The sequence below is a fragment of the Gorilla gorilla genome, chromosome 9 (assembly GCF_029281585.2).
Source record: "Gorilla gorilla gorilla isolate KB3781 chromosome 9, NHGRI_mGorGor1-v2.1_pri, whole genome shotgun sequence".
NCBI classification, from domain to species: domain Eukaryota; kingdom Metazoa; phylum Chordata; class Mammalia; order Primates; family Hominidae; genus Gorilla; species Gorilla gorilla.
Window position 1 is genome coordinate 125,815,804 of NC_073233.2, and position 14,089 is coordinate 125,829,892.

The following is a 14,089-nucleotide window of genomic DNA, read 5'->3' on the forward strand; positions in this document are numbered from 1 at the left end:
GGCTCTCGTTAACACCTGGAGCTCCGGACTAGGGCTTTGAGGAGGAGGGAAAAGGGCTGCGCCCACTCTTTATCCAACCTTCCCTTCCAGGTTTAGGGAAGGGGCTCCTCTTTTGAGGGAATCTGGCAGTGCCTTTCCCTCCACCTTCCTCTGCAGGGTTCCCAGGGAGATGTTAGGGTTTTCCTTCTGGGCTTCGTGAGCCTCCATCTCTTCCCCTCCACACCCCTAGGGAGGTTGCTGGATAAGGAAGGAAACTGCCCTCTCTCTCCCCTGCCTCAGCCCAGCCTGAGACTTATTTAGATGTACTGTGTGTGTGTGTGCATGCACAGTGCGCATGTAGGGTGTCAGTGTAGCACTGTAGGTGGTGTGTGGTGGTGCGGTATACATGCGGTGTGTTTGGTGTGTATGTGTGTATAGGTATGATGCATATGTATGTGTGGTGTGAGTGTGAGGGTGTGTTGATTGCGTAGTGTGGTATATGTCTGTATGTGTTTGTGGTGTTGATGTGCAGTGTGTGTGAAGTGGGTGGTGTGAGTAAGGGGCCACTGCAATTGGGTGTAGGAGCCAGATATCTAGGTCTCCTAGCCAGGGATAACCAGTATCTAGGCAACCATATTGGGGGGAGGGGAGGAGATATGGAGGTGAGGAATGGGCAGGAGAAAGAGGGAGGCTGAGAAATGGAGGAGTTTCCATGGCAACGACCAGGCAAGTCACGTGCAAAAGGCTAAGTTGCCGACGTAGACATACACATCCATAATATGAGGGTGGCTGGATCCCCAAAGGGGGCTCCTTTCAGAGAGGGCCTGAGATGCCCACTGATCCATCTTCAAAGCTGGAAATCTTAGCCCAGCCAGACAGCACGAAGCCACAGAGACAAAGGAAGTAGTGGCAGAGAGCACACTGGTGGCGAGAAGCCTCCAGTAGCCACGGTCCCGCGAGCGTGCAGGCTTGCAGCAGGTGACGAGGCAGACCCATGTTTCCAGCGAGGCTGCTCCCAGCTCCCACCCTCGGGTGCCTCCTCTACCAGCCACCACTTATAAGAGCCAGAAGCCAGCGCTGGGAGCCCCAGGCTGCACACCCAACTCTCCACGGAAGCGCGGGAGACACAATAGGGGAGGCTCTGCCAGGGCCAGCCCTGCTGGGGAAAGGGGGCAATGGCGGACCCCAGGGCCCCCCGGAAAGGAAACAGGATTGGATGGATAGACAAGAAGGAGGGAAAAAATGATGCACTCTCATGAATCCCCGAGCGCTAGAATCCTTCTTTCCCTGCGCCCCCATCCTGTGCCCACTGCCCAGCCCCACCTTCCCCAAGCACCAAACCAGCAAGTTCCATTTTGTGTCGCTCATAAGTCCACACTCACACCCAGCCACACGCCCTCGTCCGTAATTCCCCACGCTCCACCAAGTGTCCACAGCTTCCAAGTAACAAGGGGAAAACTCCTCATGGATAAAGGGTGGGCGCAGCCCTTTCCCCTTCTCCTGAAAACCCTGACCCCAAGCTCAAGGCAGCACCGAGAGCAATCCCCAGCCACCAGCGTCACCCCCAGCGCCACAGCCTGCCTCCCCTAGAGGCTCCTCTCTCTTCCGACGCCGATCTCCTTGTTTACATCCCCAGCCCGGTTTCCCGCTGCCCAGGCGGGGACCGCGGCGCAGCTGACGGCGGAGGACCGCACACACCCACTGAACACACAAACCCCGGCGCTCCCGGCGCTCCAGAGATCGGTCCCCACCGAGCCTCGCCCCTCCTCGGAAAAAGGAGCCAACTTTGCCCACCTCCCCAGCCGCCTACCTGCACAGCCGGTCCCCTCCGAGACTCCCAGGAGGACCCGCCGAGTCCCGAGGAGCCTGGGAGTGGCGGGGCTGGGGGCAGGGCGGTGGGTGAGGCTTGAGCTGCTTTCCCGCCTCCCCTCCTCCTAGGAGTCGGGCGGGCTGGGAGGCGCGTCCTGCGGGGGCGGGGGCGGGGGCTCGCTCGGGGCTGGGCTCGGGGACAGCCCACTCCGTGCTGCCGTCCGCTGGCTTCTGGGTAGCGGCCGCGCGCAGACCCCCTCTCCTCCTCTCCCTGTCCGTCCTCCCGCTCCGTGCTCGCGCGCGTCCTCTGCTCCTCTCTCCTCTCGGGGGGCGGAGAGATTTTTCCAAAGGGCAGTCAAGCTCCGAGAAGCAACAGGAGACTGCCGCCGAGGAGGCGTGCAAGCGCCGGAGCGGATTTGCCATCAGCTGTTGCTTTTCGGTTTCCCTCTGGTTAGGGTGGGAAGGGAGCAAGACAGGCACAATGACAGACCTGGTGTCTCTCTGCAATAGTAAACCCCGAGGAACGGAAAAATAGGAGAAAATAACCCAGCACCAGACACAGCAGCCCACGTTAATTGGGAGCCTTGGTAATTAAGGGGAATGTGCACCAAAAGCATGAATGGCTGTGTCGTGGGCGCAGGAGCCAGCTCCAGTTGTAGTTGTCATTTTCAGCTAGAGCCAGGTGGGGAGCTGGGGGGATGGTCCTTACCTGAACCATAGATCTGCTGCCTTGAACCCCCTTTTCAATCCCCGTCCACCTCTGGCCCTGCCAGGAGCAGTACCACCCCGTCCTCAGCCCAGTCCCCAAGAGTCGAAATTCATGATGACGAACTTTGAATGTGAAGATGTAAATCCTGGCTCGGCAACCCTGCCTGTGACGCGACTTGGAGCATATCTCTGCACTCAGCTCCTGAGTCTATTTCCTCACGTGGGAAAATGGTGATTAGAGACTGACCCCATGGGAGGCTTAGCTCATAGTGAGTGCTCAAGAAATTGGCTCTTACTATTAGGGGCAGAGCTTGAAGGAAGGGGCAGAGGCCAGGCACCGGTGGAAACCAAAGAAACACAAGTGTCAGTAGCCAGGAGCCATGCTGAGATGGAGGCTGTCCAGCCTCAGTCAAGGTGTGTGTATGGCCGAGCGGGGTGGAGGGAGGGGCTACTGAGAAAGGCTGTGATTGTCCAAGCCTAGGTAGGGCCACGGAGACTTCCTTACAAACCCCAAGCCGGGGATGATGGGTACTGCTAGGAAGAAACCTAGCCCTGCCTCTGCTGCCCTCAGTTCTGGGCCTGTTTTCTCATTTGGGAAAATAGGGAGATGGACTAGATGATCCTGAGGTCTCTTCCAGCTCTGCCCTAGATGATCTAATTATTTTAATAAAAGGTCAGGTCTCAAAACCCCAAGGCAGGAAATATACATGAGCTCAAGAAGACTTTGGAACCAGCAGAGGAACCATAAATAGCTACTGAGAAAGAGCACCCAAAAAGCCTCCCCTCAGGGGGTAGTTCTGGCCCCTTAATCATGGGACTTGGCTGAATGGATGCCACTCTGGCCCAGTCCTGAAGTCCCTGGGGTTCCTGTGAATGCTAAAGCTCCTTCTCCAAAGCCAGACTCAAATCTTGCCTATTTGCATGCCTAACCCTTTTCCGTTCCTGTCTTTTCCTCTATAAACTGAGGACAGCATTACAACTGTCCTTTTCCCTTTTCATGTGTTCTAGGTGGCAGATTTAAAAGCACACCCCTTTCTAGGCCCATGTCCTTAGGCAGGTACATTCATCCCTCCAAATGCCCTTGAATCCTGCCTTTTGGCCACCTCTCTGTGCTTTTTAGAGCACCTACTAGTGATGACACGTCAAGCCCAGGCTTTGCAAGCCTATTTGGGAAAGGATAGTTCAGAACTCCAAAGCCAAGCCACCTTCTGGTTCAACCCCATTTCCAGCCAGAGAGTTCTGAAGTGTTTGGCCCAGTGACTTCCCAGGTCCCCCTACCTAATGCTGACCAGCCCAGGCTGCAGAGAGATAACAGGAACTAAATGTGCATGAGAAACCGCCATGGCTTAACTCTCAAATAGTGCTTCATCACGTTCCATCCAGGGGTACTGCTGGAAGAATTTGGGGTGTTACAGCTACAAAGCAGCACACAAGCTTGTTCTAGGGTGAGTCACATCTCCCTTCTAGCAGGAAAATAAACACATCTACTCCCTGTGAAAAATGTGGGCATTCATAAAAAGAGGTCACCAGCTGTTCCATTCTTTCAACCATGTATGGACAGGAGGAGCTACTCTTCACTGAGACCTGGGCCAAGATCTGAGGATATACTGTGGAGAGGAAAGATGTGGTCCCTGGGTGAGATAGAGATTTAGCAAATGTTCCCATGAATAAACGTGTAATTAAAACATAGTTCAGAGCCCTGAAGATATAGCACTTGAGAAAGGTCAGGAGATGTTAAGAAGATGAGGTAAAGCAGCCAAGAATTGGGATGTCAGGGTGGGAAGATGATTCTGCCTCTGGAACAGAAGCAGTATGTGCGAAGGCCCTGAGGCAGAAGGGGCATGGTGTGAAAGGAGCCAGGGTGGGACTGGCCCAACAATTCCTGGTGATTCCAGCTTTTATCCTGGGAAGCACTGATGGGCATCATGAAAACTGTTCTGAGCAAGAATTGGTGAGAGGCTGGGTTGGGATGTTCCTGGTGGACCCTGCAAGTCAGGGTTCAGGGGGCTGTGTGGGGGCAGCACTAACATGAAGCTGAGAAATAAGCCTGATCCCCACTAAAGAATCCTGCTTCTTTACAAGCCCAAAGAACAAAAAAAGATCCAGGGCAGGGCTGCGCAGCCGTGGAGAAAATAGGGTAAGAAAGGGTGGAAACCATTCCTGAAACACTCCCCACCCGCCAGAACTGGAACCATGGGAAGACCTGGAGCTGGAGAGGACAGTATAACTGCTGGGAGCATCAGGGACTGCTCTATGCTTTGAAGCTTGCTCTGGGCTAAGTAACTCACAAATGTGCAGCTAAAATCCCATCTGGAGAGGACTTGCCCTGGTCCGCTTGTATTGCAGCAAAATAGCCCTTCTGCATGTCAGTGCCTTGGTCACACAGCCACGGACAGGTCACAGAGTGACCTCCTGTGTCCTGGTCACACAGGACACGGAGGGCCTAAAGGGGAAATTAAAGGGGAGAGACCAGGAGTCTTAGAAGAGACCCTCACCCCTCCTAGCAGGCATCCCTTCTAGTGGGGTGCCACTTCATCCTGGGGTAGGGCTGCAGAAGGGAACCGATCTTGCCCACTGACTGCTACTTTGTGTCCATGCATACCCACTTGGCTTTGCACAGGTGTGAATGTGTGTCCTCCCCATTCAGCCAAATGCCAAACCCCCAACCCCTAGGACAGAATCGTTTCCTAGCTCCTTGGCTGAAACAGCTCTGCTCACCTCCAAACCAGTCCTTGATCCTGGGTCCCTTCCTCTCTCTCCAACCTTTCTTTGTCAAACTCCTCCAACTTCTCCCTCAAGCAGCTGTGTTGAGTCCTTGGTCATCTTATGCAGTTGCTAGACAATCTAAATCCACAACCAGGGTTTTACCACCCGCTAGGCTTGATGAGTCCACAATCTCCAGCCCGGTCCTCTCCCCAGGAGACCCAGGCAAGTAATCCCGGGGAGTCAGCACCGCCCAGTCCCAATCCATCCTCCCAGACCACTCCCTATCCATCCTCTCACGGCTTGAAGCCGTTCCCTCTCATGTCTTCTTTGAATTCATGAATGGCACTGCCCCCAATCCAGTTACCCTGCAGAACACATGCCACGCTCAGACCTCTCCCCCAGTGCCTCCTTTCCTGCCCACCACTCCTGTTCTAGGTCAGGTCTCTGGCACCAGATTCCCACTGGTGACTCTGCCACAGTCCCCCTACCTCTAGGTAGAGTTATCTTCCCCAATACAAATGCGATTCAAAACTTCAATGGCTCCGTATTTTCTACAAGTTAAAGTCAAAATTCTTAACACGACATTCAGCCTTTACAACCTGACACCCACCTGCCTCTCCTGCTTCATCTCGTGACCCATTCCCTGCCCTATTTCTCCCCATCACCCTCATCACTCCAATCCTTGTAAATGTCGTGTCCCAGACCAAAAGAGCCGTGCACGGTTATCCAAATACGCTGCCTGATTCCTACCCCCAAATCTTTGTTTACATAGTTTTCTCTGCTTGAAACATCCTCTGCCTCTATATCCTCTGCCTATTTTCTCTACTTACAAGAATTCTACCTACGCTGCAAAGTTAAGTTCAAATATTACCTTAATAAAAATGAAAGCTGTCTTATCCGTGCTGTAATTAACAGCATTTTGTCTCTACGTCTATAATTGCACTTATCATAGCCTCAACTTTGCTATGTTTACTTGCATGTGTCTGCTGCCCTAATAGAATGAGAACTCCTTAAGGTCAGACCTGGCCTCTCACTCCACTTATAGACCCCACTATCATGTGTGGTGACCCACTTATAACTTGTTGAATTTAAGTGAATTGTAGTTGTTGACTTGAAGGACTCTGGCTGGTCTTGCTCCAACCAACTTCTCCACATTCATTTTGATCTCCAGCCAGCAACCTCCTGCCTTAACCAAAGGTCTTAGCCATAAGTCTTCAGAGAGTCTTCAGAATTGGTTCCCTGAGTGCTGATACCTTGTGCCTAGACCACACTTGTGAAATTCATTAGCTTTGCTTTCTCTTGCCAAGATGAAGAGAGGAAGTAGTTGGTGCTCGAGGCCACAGCCAGAGGAGAGAGGGATAGTGAGCCTCACAGGGCTGTGATCATTTCAAATGAAGGCCTTCTCCTGAATGGTGAGTCCTGGGGACCTCCCAGGCCAGACTGCCTCCAGAGGAAGAGCAGGTAACCATCGCACTGACCTGGGGGATGAAAAGCAGGTATTCCCTGACTACTCACAGAGCTGTCGGGATAGGGTAGCAGACACTGCTCGGTCCCTAGCCAGCTTCGGTTCTCTTCTTTTTCCTATCAGAACATTTTTTCTAACTGAGCAGCAGTATGCTCAAACTACTCATTTTCTCAGACTCCTTTGCAACTCTGGGTGTCCATATGACCCAGTTCTGGCCAAGGAGATTAGAACAGCATTGCTCCAAGAAAAATACAGTGGTATGTTTCTTTTGCCCTCCACCCTTTGTTCTTTCCTGTCTTCCTCCTCCTCATTCTTCTTCTTTGTCAGAAACATGGATGTGATGTCTGGAGATGAAGCAGCCATTTTGCAACCATGAAGAAAGTAAGTATTTGAGTAAGGATGGCAGGACAAGAAGCTGTAAGAGCCGTCAACAACATCCGAATGGCTTCATCCCAGATTCCTTGTTATGTGAGCAAATTCAACTCCTATTACATAAAGCGACTGTAGCTGGTTTTCTGTTCCATACAGCCAATACAAGCCTAACTGATGTACGTGGGTTGGAACAGCTGGGGAGGACAGGCTTTCATCCTGAGAAAGCAGAAATTCAGCACAAGTCCTTCTCCTCTAAAAGTCCTTGACCTGCCACTTGCAGCCCAGTAACACACACCTGACACGTGCCCACACATCAGAAGAATAAACACCGGCATCCCTCTTCATAGAATGGGTCCTGCACAGTCCGTTTCCTTACTTAGATACCTTTATATCAGGATCTTGATTTTGGGGAAAGGGAGAAAGCAAAGGCAGTCAGAGTGAGGGAAGTCTGAAATACAATTTCACTCTGTCTTCCCGCAGGAAAACCATAACATATGTAAGGAAAAAGCATTATTCTAGGCATGCCAAGACACGAATGAGATTTGTTTCTAAGTGAAAAATCCACCCCAATCCCATTAGTCTAGAGAACCAATTGCTGCCTGATTAACTTAAACTTGTCTGGTAAGTGTGAAATGTCACCTCGAGGTGCCGATCTCTAATTATGAACACGCATCTTCCAGAAGCTGTTGGTGATCCAAATTGGAGCACATGCCCACTCCTCCCCCAAGCCCCTCCTCTCTGCAAATATGCACCCATTTGTCTTTTCCCAGTGAATGCAAATGGGAGAAAAACGGAGCAATGTTGCCCTTTGGAGATAATGACATTGGAAATTCAAGACATAATGGCTCCCTAGACAAGACCAGAATAGCTTCGTATTTCTGCTTTCCTGTTGCACGGAGAAGCTGACAGCCTGTTAGCATAAGCAGGCGCCTGAACTCCCCGCCCCTCCCTGAGTGCCTGGAGCCAGCGTTCGTGGGGAGAGGCACCTGTTTATCATACACTTTCTTCCAGCCCACTGGCTCCAGGCTCAGAACAGAGGCTGTAGCTGAGTTTTTAAGCAAGAACGAATTGTAGGGACCCAGTAGGCACCTCCATTCAGTCTGGAGAACAGCTTTGCAACTAGACAATAACCCACTAGCCCAATCATGTCTGCTGGGCAAATAAGACTGATGTGAATCCACTTATTCTCTTTGGCACCTCCCACTCCCACCTCCACCCCAAAGCCTGAACTGGAGTTTAGACAAACAATAAAAATGATTTGGGGCTGGTAGATCATTGAACTTGTTTATAAGGAGGTCACATGAAGCCTGCAGTCTAACTGCCAGGAGGGTAGAAAGGACCTTCCCTGTAGGGAAAATTCAGTGCCTACAGACAAACTTGCATTTCTTCCAAGGAAGGTATAACAGTGGCCAGAGGCCTGGAGTCCCAGGGCTGTGCCTGGCCTTTCCTGGGGAAGCAGCTCATTTCTGATGACATTGGGTGCCCAAGTGGAGCGCTGGGCAGGTCAGCAGAACACTGTGGCCATAGAGGCACTGTCTCTCTTGTCTGTTTCTAATGGACTTCTAGGTCCATTGACTTCTCCACGCTCCCAACCCTCCTGTAATTTAATGATCTCTTTGATGATACTGTTAGTGTAATTGCTCCTCAGACCAGAGGCATGTTTGATGTCCACCATTTGAAACATTATCTCTATTGATTTTTACTTTTCATACCTTGTAAGGACCTTAGATATGGCCGGTGGGAGGTGCTGGCTGTAAAACACTGACTATTCCAGCCACTTATTATTTATTATTAAACATTTATAGAGCCCTAAAACACATCTTCCACATCTTCCCGGCACATTGTTAAAAAGAGAATGCGCAGTTATCTTCTTAAGTTTAGCTTGGAACTTTCTAATTAGGAATCAGAAGGGATGTAATGACTCAGCCCCGAGGGTTGGCTAAGTTGTTTACTTTTAGATGGCAAGTAACCTGAGGATGGGAAAGCTGTCTGGCTGGTGTTTTTAACCCTCTCCCTCCCCTCCCCCCATGTCAATATAATGGGTGTATGATGAATATTTGTTGAATGCAAAAGATAGGAATGATATAGACAGAGAAAACCAAGATGCATCAATAATTAGTCCCCCATCAGCCTTGGGGGCAGCCTGGTGCTGCTCATCATCTGACAGCAGGGAGAAAGGGGGAGGTGGGACCAGACTTCCCGGGACGTGGTTCACAGACCTTGAGCACATCAGACTAATCTGGAAAGTGTTTTTAAAGTTGTGGTCAGTTATATTTCCAAAGATGGCCTCAGCAATAGGTCCTCCTCCCTTGTGCTCTTCTGCAATGAAGCTTTGCCACTGCTTCCACTGAGAGAGGGGTCTGTTTCCTCTCTCTTTCAATCTGGGCTGGCTCTGTGACTTGTTCTGAGCAACAGAAGGAGGCAGGCCTATCATTGTATAACTTTTAACCGGGCCTTAAGAAACCTGCAACTTCTGCCTTCACTGTTTGAATGCTGCCTCTTAAGTCAGACTAGCCTGGCGCGGTGGCTCACGCCTGTAATCCTAGCACTTTGGGAGGCCAAGGCGGGCGGATTGTCTGAGCTCAGGAGTTCCAGACCAGCCTGGGCAACACAGTGAAACCCCATCTCTACTTAAATAGAAAAAAAATTAGCTGGGTGTGGCACATGCTCCTGTTGTCCCAGGTACTCAGAAGGCTGAGGCAGGAGAATTGCTTGAAGCCGGGAGGCAGAGGTTACAGTGAGCCAAGATTGTGCCACTGTACTCCAGCCTGGGTGACAGAATGAGACTCCATCTCCAGAAACAAACAAACAAACAAACAAGAAGTCAGACTACCATACTGGGGAGAGAGAGACCATGTGGGGAGAGACCTGAAGTCTTCTGGGACATTCCCAACCCAGCTCTCAGCTGAAGGCAGCCTCTCCAGCTACCTTGACCAGAGACTACACAGCCGGGCCTTGCCTAATTCCTAACCCTCAGAAATCAGCAAGTTCGTTGGTTGTTTTTTTAAATGCAAAATCGGGAGGCATTTTGTTGTGCAGCAGCAGATGACTAAAGCAAGGTGATAAGGCCCCACCTCAAGCCCATGATTCTTCAGGGATGGGACCTGGGCATCTGTATTTTAGCAGGCCCTCCCTGGGACCATGAGTTGAGGCTCCCACTGAATTCTTCCCTGGGCTGCTTCATGCATGACTCGCAGACAACACAGTGAGCATTAGTCTTGGAACATGCAGTGAGCTTGAGCCACAGCAGCCTGGGCCAGGGACACGTGGTAAGAGAGACCAGGCAGCCTCAGAAAAGCAGAGCTTGGAAGACGTGGGGCATAAGAGATTTCTGTGTGCAAAGCCCTGAACCAGACACGGCGAGGTGAGTCAAAGGAAGCCGAGCCATGGAATGTATGAGCTGGATGAGACCTTTGAGAATGTTTTACAAACTGGGAGACCAGGGCCCAGAGAGGGGAACTGACTTGCTCAGAGTCACACAGAGCTTGTCAGTGGCTGAGTCAGGACCAGAGCAAGATCTCCTGAGTATCGGTTCAGTCCCCCTTCCCTTGCCCCATCCATCCCTTGTGATTTCTGCATCCTAACCGAGGAGTGAGAAAACACGGAATTTCCTAAATGTTCAAAACATTAAAAAATATTAGCTAACCTATGTATTTGTGAGTGCTGATTATTAATGTCCCAAATAAGGTGAAACTACCAAACGTATCCAGAGTAAGAGAGGGATCAGAATGGGGATGGGACCGGTCAGGGCCGTCTGCCTGAAGAGCCACCCGTGAAGGAGGAGAGGAGGGTTTAGGGTGGGGGCAGGCAAGCTGAGGCACAGAGGTAGGAAGGACTTGCGTAGGACCCGCAGGCTGCTTACTTGGCAGGTTCAGAAAGTTCTACTGGGAAGGAACAGGGGTTTCAAAGTTTCCATCCAAATAAGACGAAGTCCGTTTGTCTTATTTGGTTCCTCCACCAGCAGAGAGGGGAGAGGACTGGCTGGCGCCCAAGTGGGAGGGCCTTTAACACAGCCGTCCTGGGCCCCACTGTGCTGATAAGAAATCTCACCAGGGCCTTGAAGAGGACCAGATCCAGGCACTAAATCAGCGAGGCGGAGGGCTTCCAAACCTGGTGTCCGGATTCTCCTCTCTGCCTTCCCCTCCCCTCCAAGTCCAGCCTCTCTTTGTCATTGGAAGAGGCCTCGGAGACGCCACCCAACAGAGTTTATTTTTAGTTTTCCATTCTCCGAAGAACCGCTGGTCATGGAGCAAGCTGTTTAAATCTTCCCAGCTGTCCTGCTGAGGACTGAACAAGAGAAAAGGGATTTTGCTTGTAGTAGGAAGGGTCAAGGTCAGGTAGCGGGAAGAATTCATCCTGTGGTCAGAGTGGGCAAAATGAGCCAGGTTGGTACATTTATTTCTTTGGCAAATAATTCTTGCTCAACAGAGAGATCAACAATGCTGTCTGCAGTTTCCATGCCAAAGAATGAGGTTCTTTTGGAAGGCAGTAGGGCGGTAGCAGAATGAGCGCAAATAATCATTAATTGAATTCTAGGACTTGCCACTTAATTACTTTTGGTCTTGGACAAGTTACTTAACTTATCTGAGCATCAGTTTCCTCATCTGTTAAGATTATATCAGTGATACTCACCACCTCTTTCATAGGGTAATTAGGAAGATTCGTGAAGATAACACAGGTAAAATACCTGCCGCGGTGCCTGGCAATGATAATTATAATAACTATATTTACTACCAAAGGTATCCAGAGTAAGAGACGGATCAGAACGGAGATGGGACCGGTCAAGGCCATCTCCCTGAAGAGCCACCCGTGAAGGAGGAGGAGGAGGGTTTGGGGTGGGGGCAGGCAAGCTGAGGCACAGTGGTAGGAATGACTTGGGTGGGACCTGCAGGCTGATAATTATAATAACTATAACTATAATAGCTCAATAACTATTCATCTCTTGACTTTCTTATACTAACTCACACCACTTTGATTCATCTCAAGATAGAACTTAATCTACTTAATCTTTAACAACCTATTATGTACCTACTATGTGCCAGGCCTGGAGCCAGGCATGTCCCACACCTTATCCCTAGACAACGTACCAGGCTGGGCATTACTTATCCCCATTTCACCCATGACTCTCTTTATGGCGAACTTCACCCCACAGCAGACCATTATGATGTAAAGTCATAGTGGGTGCAGAGATGCAAGCCATCAGAAACTGTGGGGCAGAGAATATGCCTACTACTTCAGGCCTTTACAGGGTGCCCTGAAACTAAGTGCTCCAGGAGGAAAGAAAGAGCCATTGGTCCATCCCCATGTCTGTGGGACCCTGGCCATACCAATTTAAATCATGGAGTTGGTTCAGGGAGTGGAGCAAGAAGACCAAATGTAACTCTCTGGGCGGGAGAGGCCTCAAGAAAGCAATGCAAACACAGCAGCCAACTTTAACTGAGCATTTACTGTATGCCTGGCATGGTACTGATCAGTTCACACTTGTCATCTCATTTAATCTGTACAACAGCCCTGGGGTGTAGATTTTATTGTTATCCCCATTTCAGAGACAAGGAGACTGAGCCTGACAGAGTTGAAGCAACTTTCCCAAAGTCACTCAGTTGGTAAGTGGCAGAGCCAGGACTGGAATCTGGTTGCAAAGCAGGTACTTGCTTGGGATTTGGTTTGGGGGAGATGTGACTTTGGGTCACAGCCTTCAGGCATTCTGCACTCCTGGTGCCTTCTTCCCATGAGGAGATCCTGCTCCACAGGGGGTCCACCATGCCTGATCCTGTGACACTAGGACTCCCTCTCTCAGTCACCGGCCATCTCTGACCCCTGCCCCATGTGGGGCTGAGATCTGGACGCCTACCCCTGCCCTCTCTGTCTCTCTCTGCACACCCAGGGACATCAGCCAGGGGTGGGCAGAAATGGTTTCCTTTGTCCCTGCAATCTGCTTAAGAGAAGTACGGGATGTTTTCCCACTCCTAATCGGCCATTTCTCCTGCTCTCCCAGTGTGAACCTCCTGCTTTCTGCACAGTTGAGATCAGATTTCTATGGTGATAAAAGGAGGGCAACTTGTGGCTGCTGTACCCAGGGACTGGTAAGAAACGGAGGCTCAGCTGGAGACACGTCTGGCTGCTGTCATTACCATCAACATTTAATATGTGCTAAGTGCCCCAGAGTGCCTGCCCTAACCTCAGGAGTGCTCTGAGAGGACAAAATCAAGTGAGATAGAGTGGGCTGTCTGCCGCAAGGATGCCTAGATGCAAATCTCCACCTGCAAGTCAAATATCCCCAAGCCTCGTGCACACAGGTGCGATCAGACAAACACGCCCTCCAGGCCGGTGGTTCTCAAACTTGGGCATGCTTCACAGACCTTGAGAGGCTTGTGAAAACACAGATCTCTGGGCCCAGCCCAAAGGAATGTTTATACTTCTGGTCAGGGGAATGCATCTTGATAGCCAGTGACCAGTACACCTACTAACAGCGCTTAGAGGCACACACATGCACCGTTGCATGTACACACTCAGACACGCAAGATCAGGTACATCTTCAGTACCTGCTGGCCTCACTCTCCCACTCTCTCTTTGGGCTCCAGCCTCTCCAGGCTTCTTTGCATTTTTTGAGTCATAGACCTCCTGCCTTGGGAGGAAAAAGAGTTGGGAGAACAGCGAACAAAGGCGGAGAGGCAGGACTGCTCGTGTGTGTGGAATGGCAGTAGATTTGCTTGGCAAGATATTCCTGCTGAGGGTGGAACAAGAGATAAAAATTTTCTCTCTGCTTGGAACACGGTTCCTCCTACTCTTCATCTAGTGAATGCCTTCTCGTGCTTCAGAGCTTAGCTCTAATATTCCCATTTCAAAGAAGCCTTCCTTGATCTCCCCTACATCATCACCAGACCAGGGCAGACCCTTGGTACAGGCAGTCATATCTTTACATAATTTTTCTTCATGCACTGATGGCAGTTGTTTTATTTTAAAAAGATATATGTTTGACTCCATCAGAGCTGGAGTCACGTTGAGTTTGTTACAGTTGAATCCCTGACTCTCTGCCTCATGGTAGATGTG

The 14,089-nt window shown here is 50.6% G+C and overlaps 1 protein-coding gene across 7 annotated transcripts in view; it reads right to left on the minus strand.

The window, feature by feature from the left end:
* Positions 1 to 2,641, minus strand: part of FXYD6 (FXYD domain containing ion transport regulator 6) — a 40,429-nt gene extending 37,788 nt beyond the window's left edge. The window contains exon 1 of one of the 7 annotated variants that reach the window (XM_055355014.2): positions 2,621 to 2,641. Coding sequence is in view for 1 of the 7 variants with exons in the window: in XM_055355013.2 (XP_055210988.1) it covers positions 1,790 to 2,211 (422 nt within the window). In the remaining 6 variants the exon portion in view is untranslated. The other 6 variants (XM_004052199.5, XM_055355017.2, XM_019036830.4 and 3 more) reach the window with 6 other exon arrangements.
* Between the last annotated feature and the right edge of the window lie 11,448 nt (positions 2,642 to 14,089).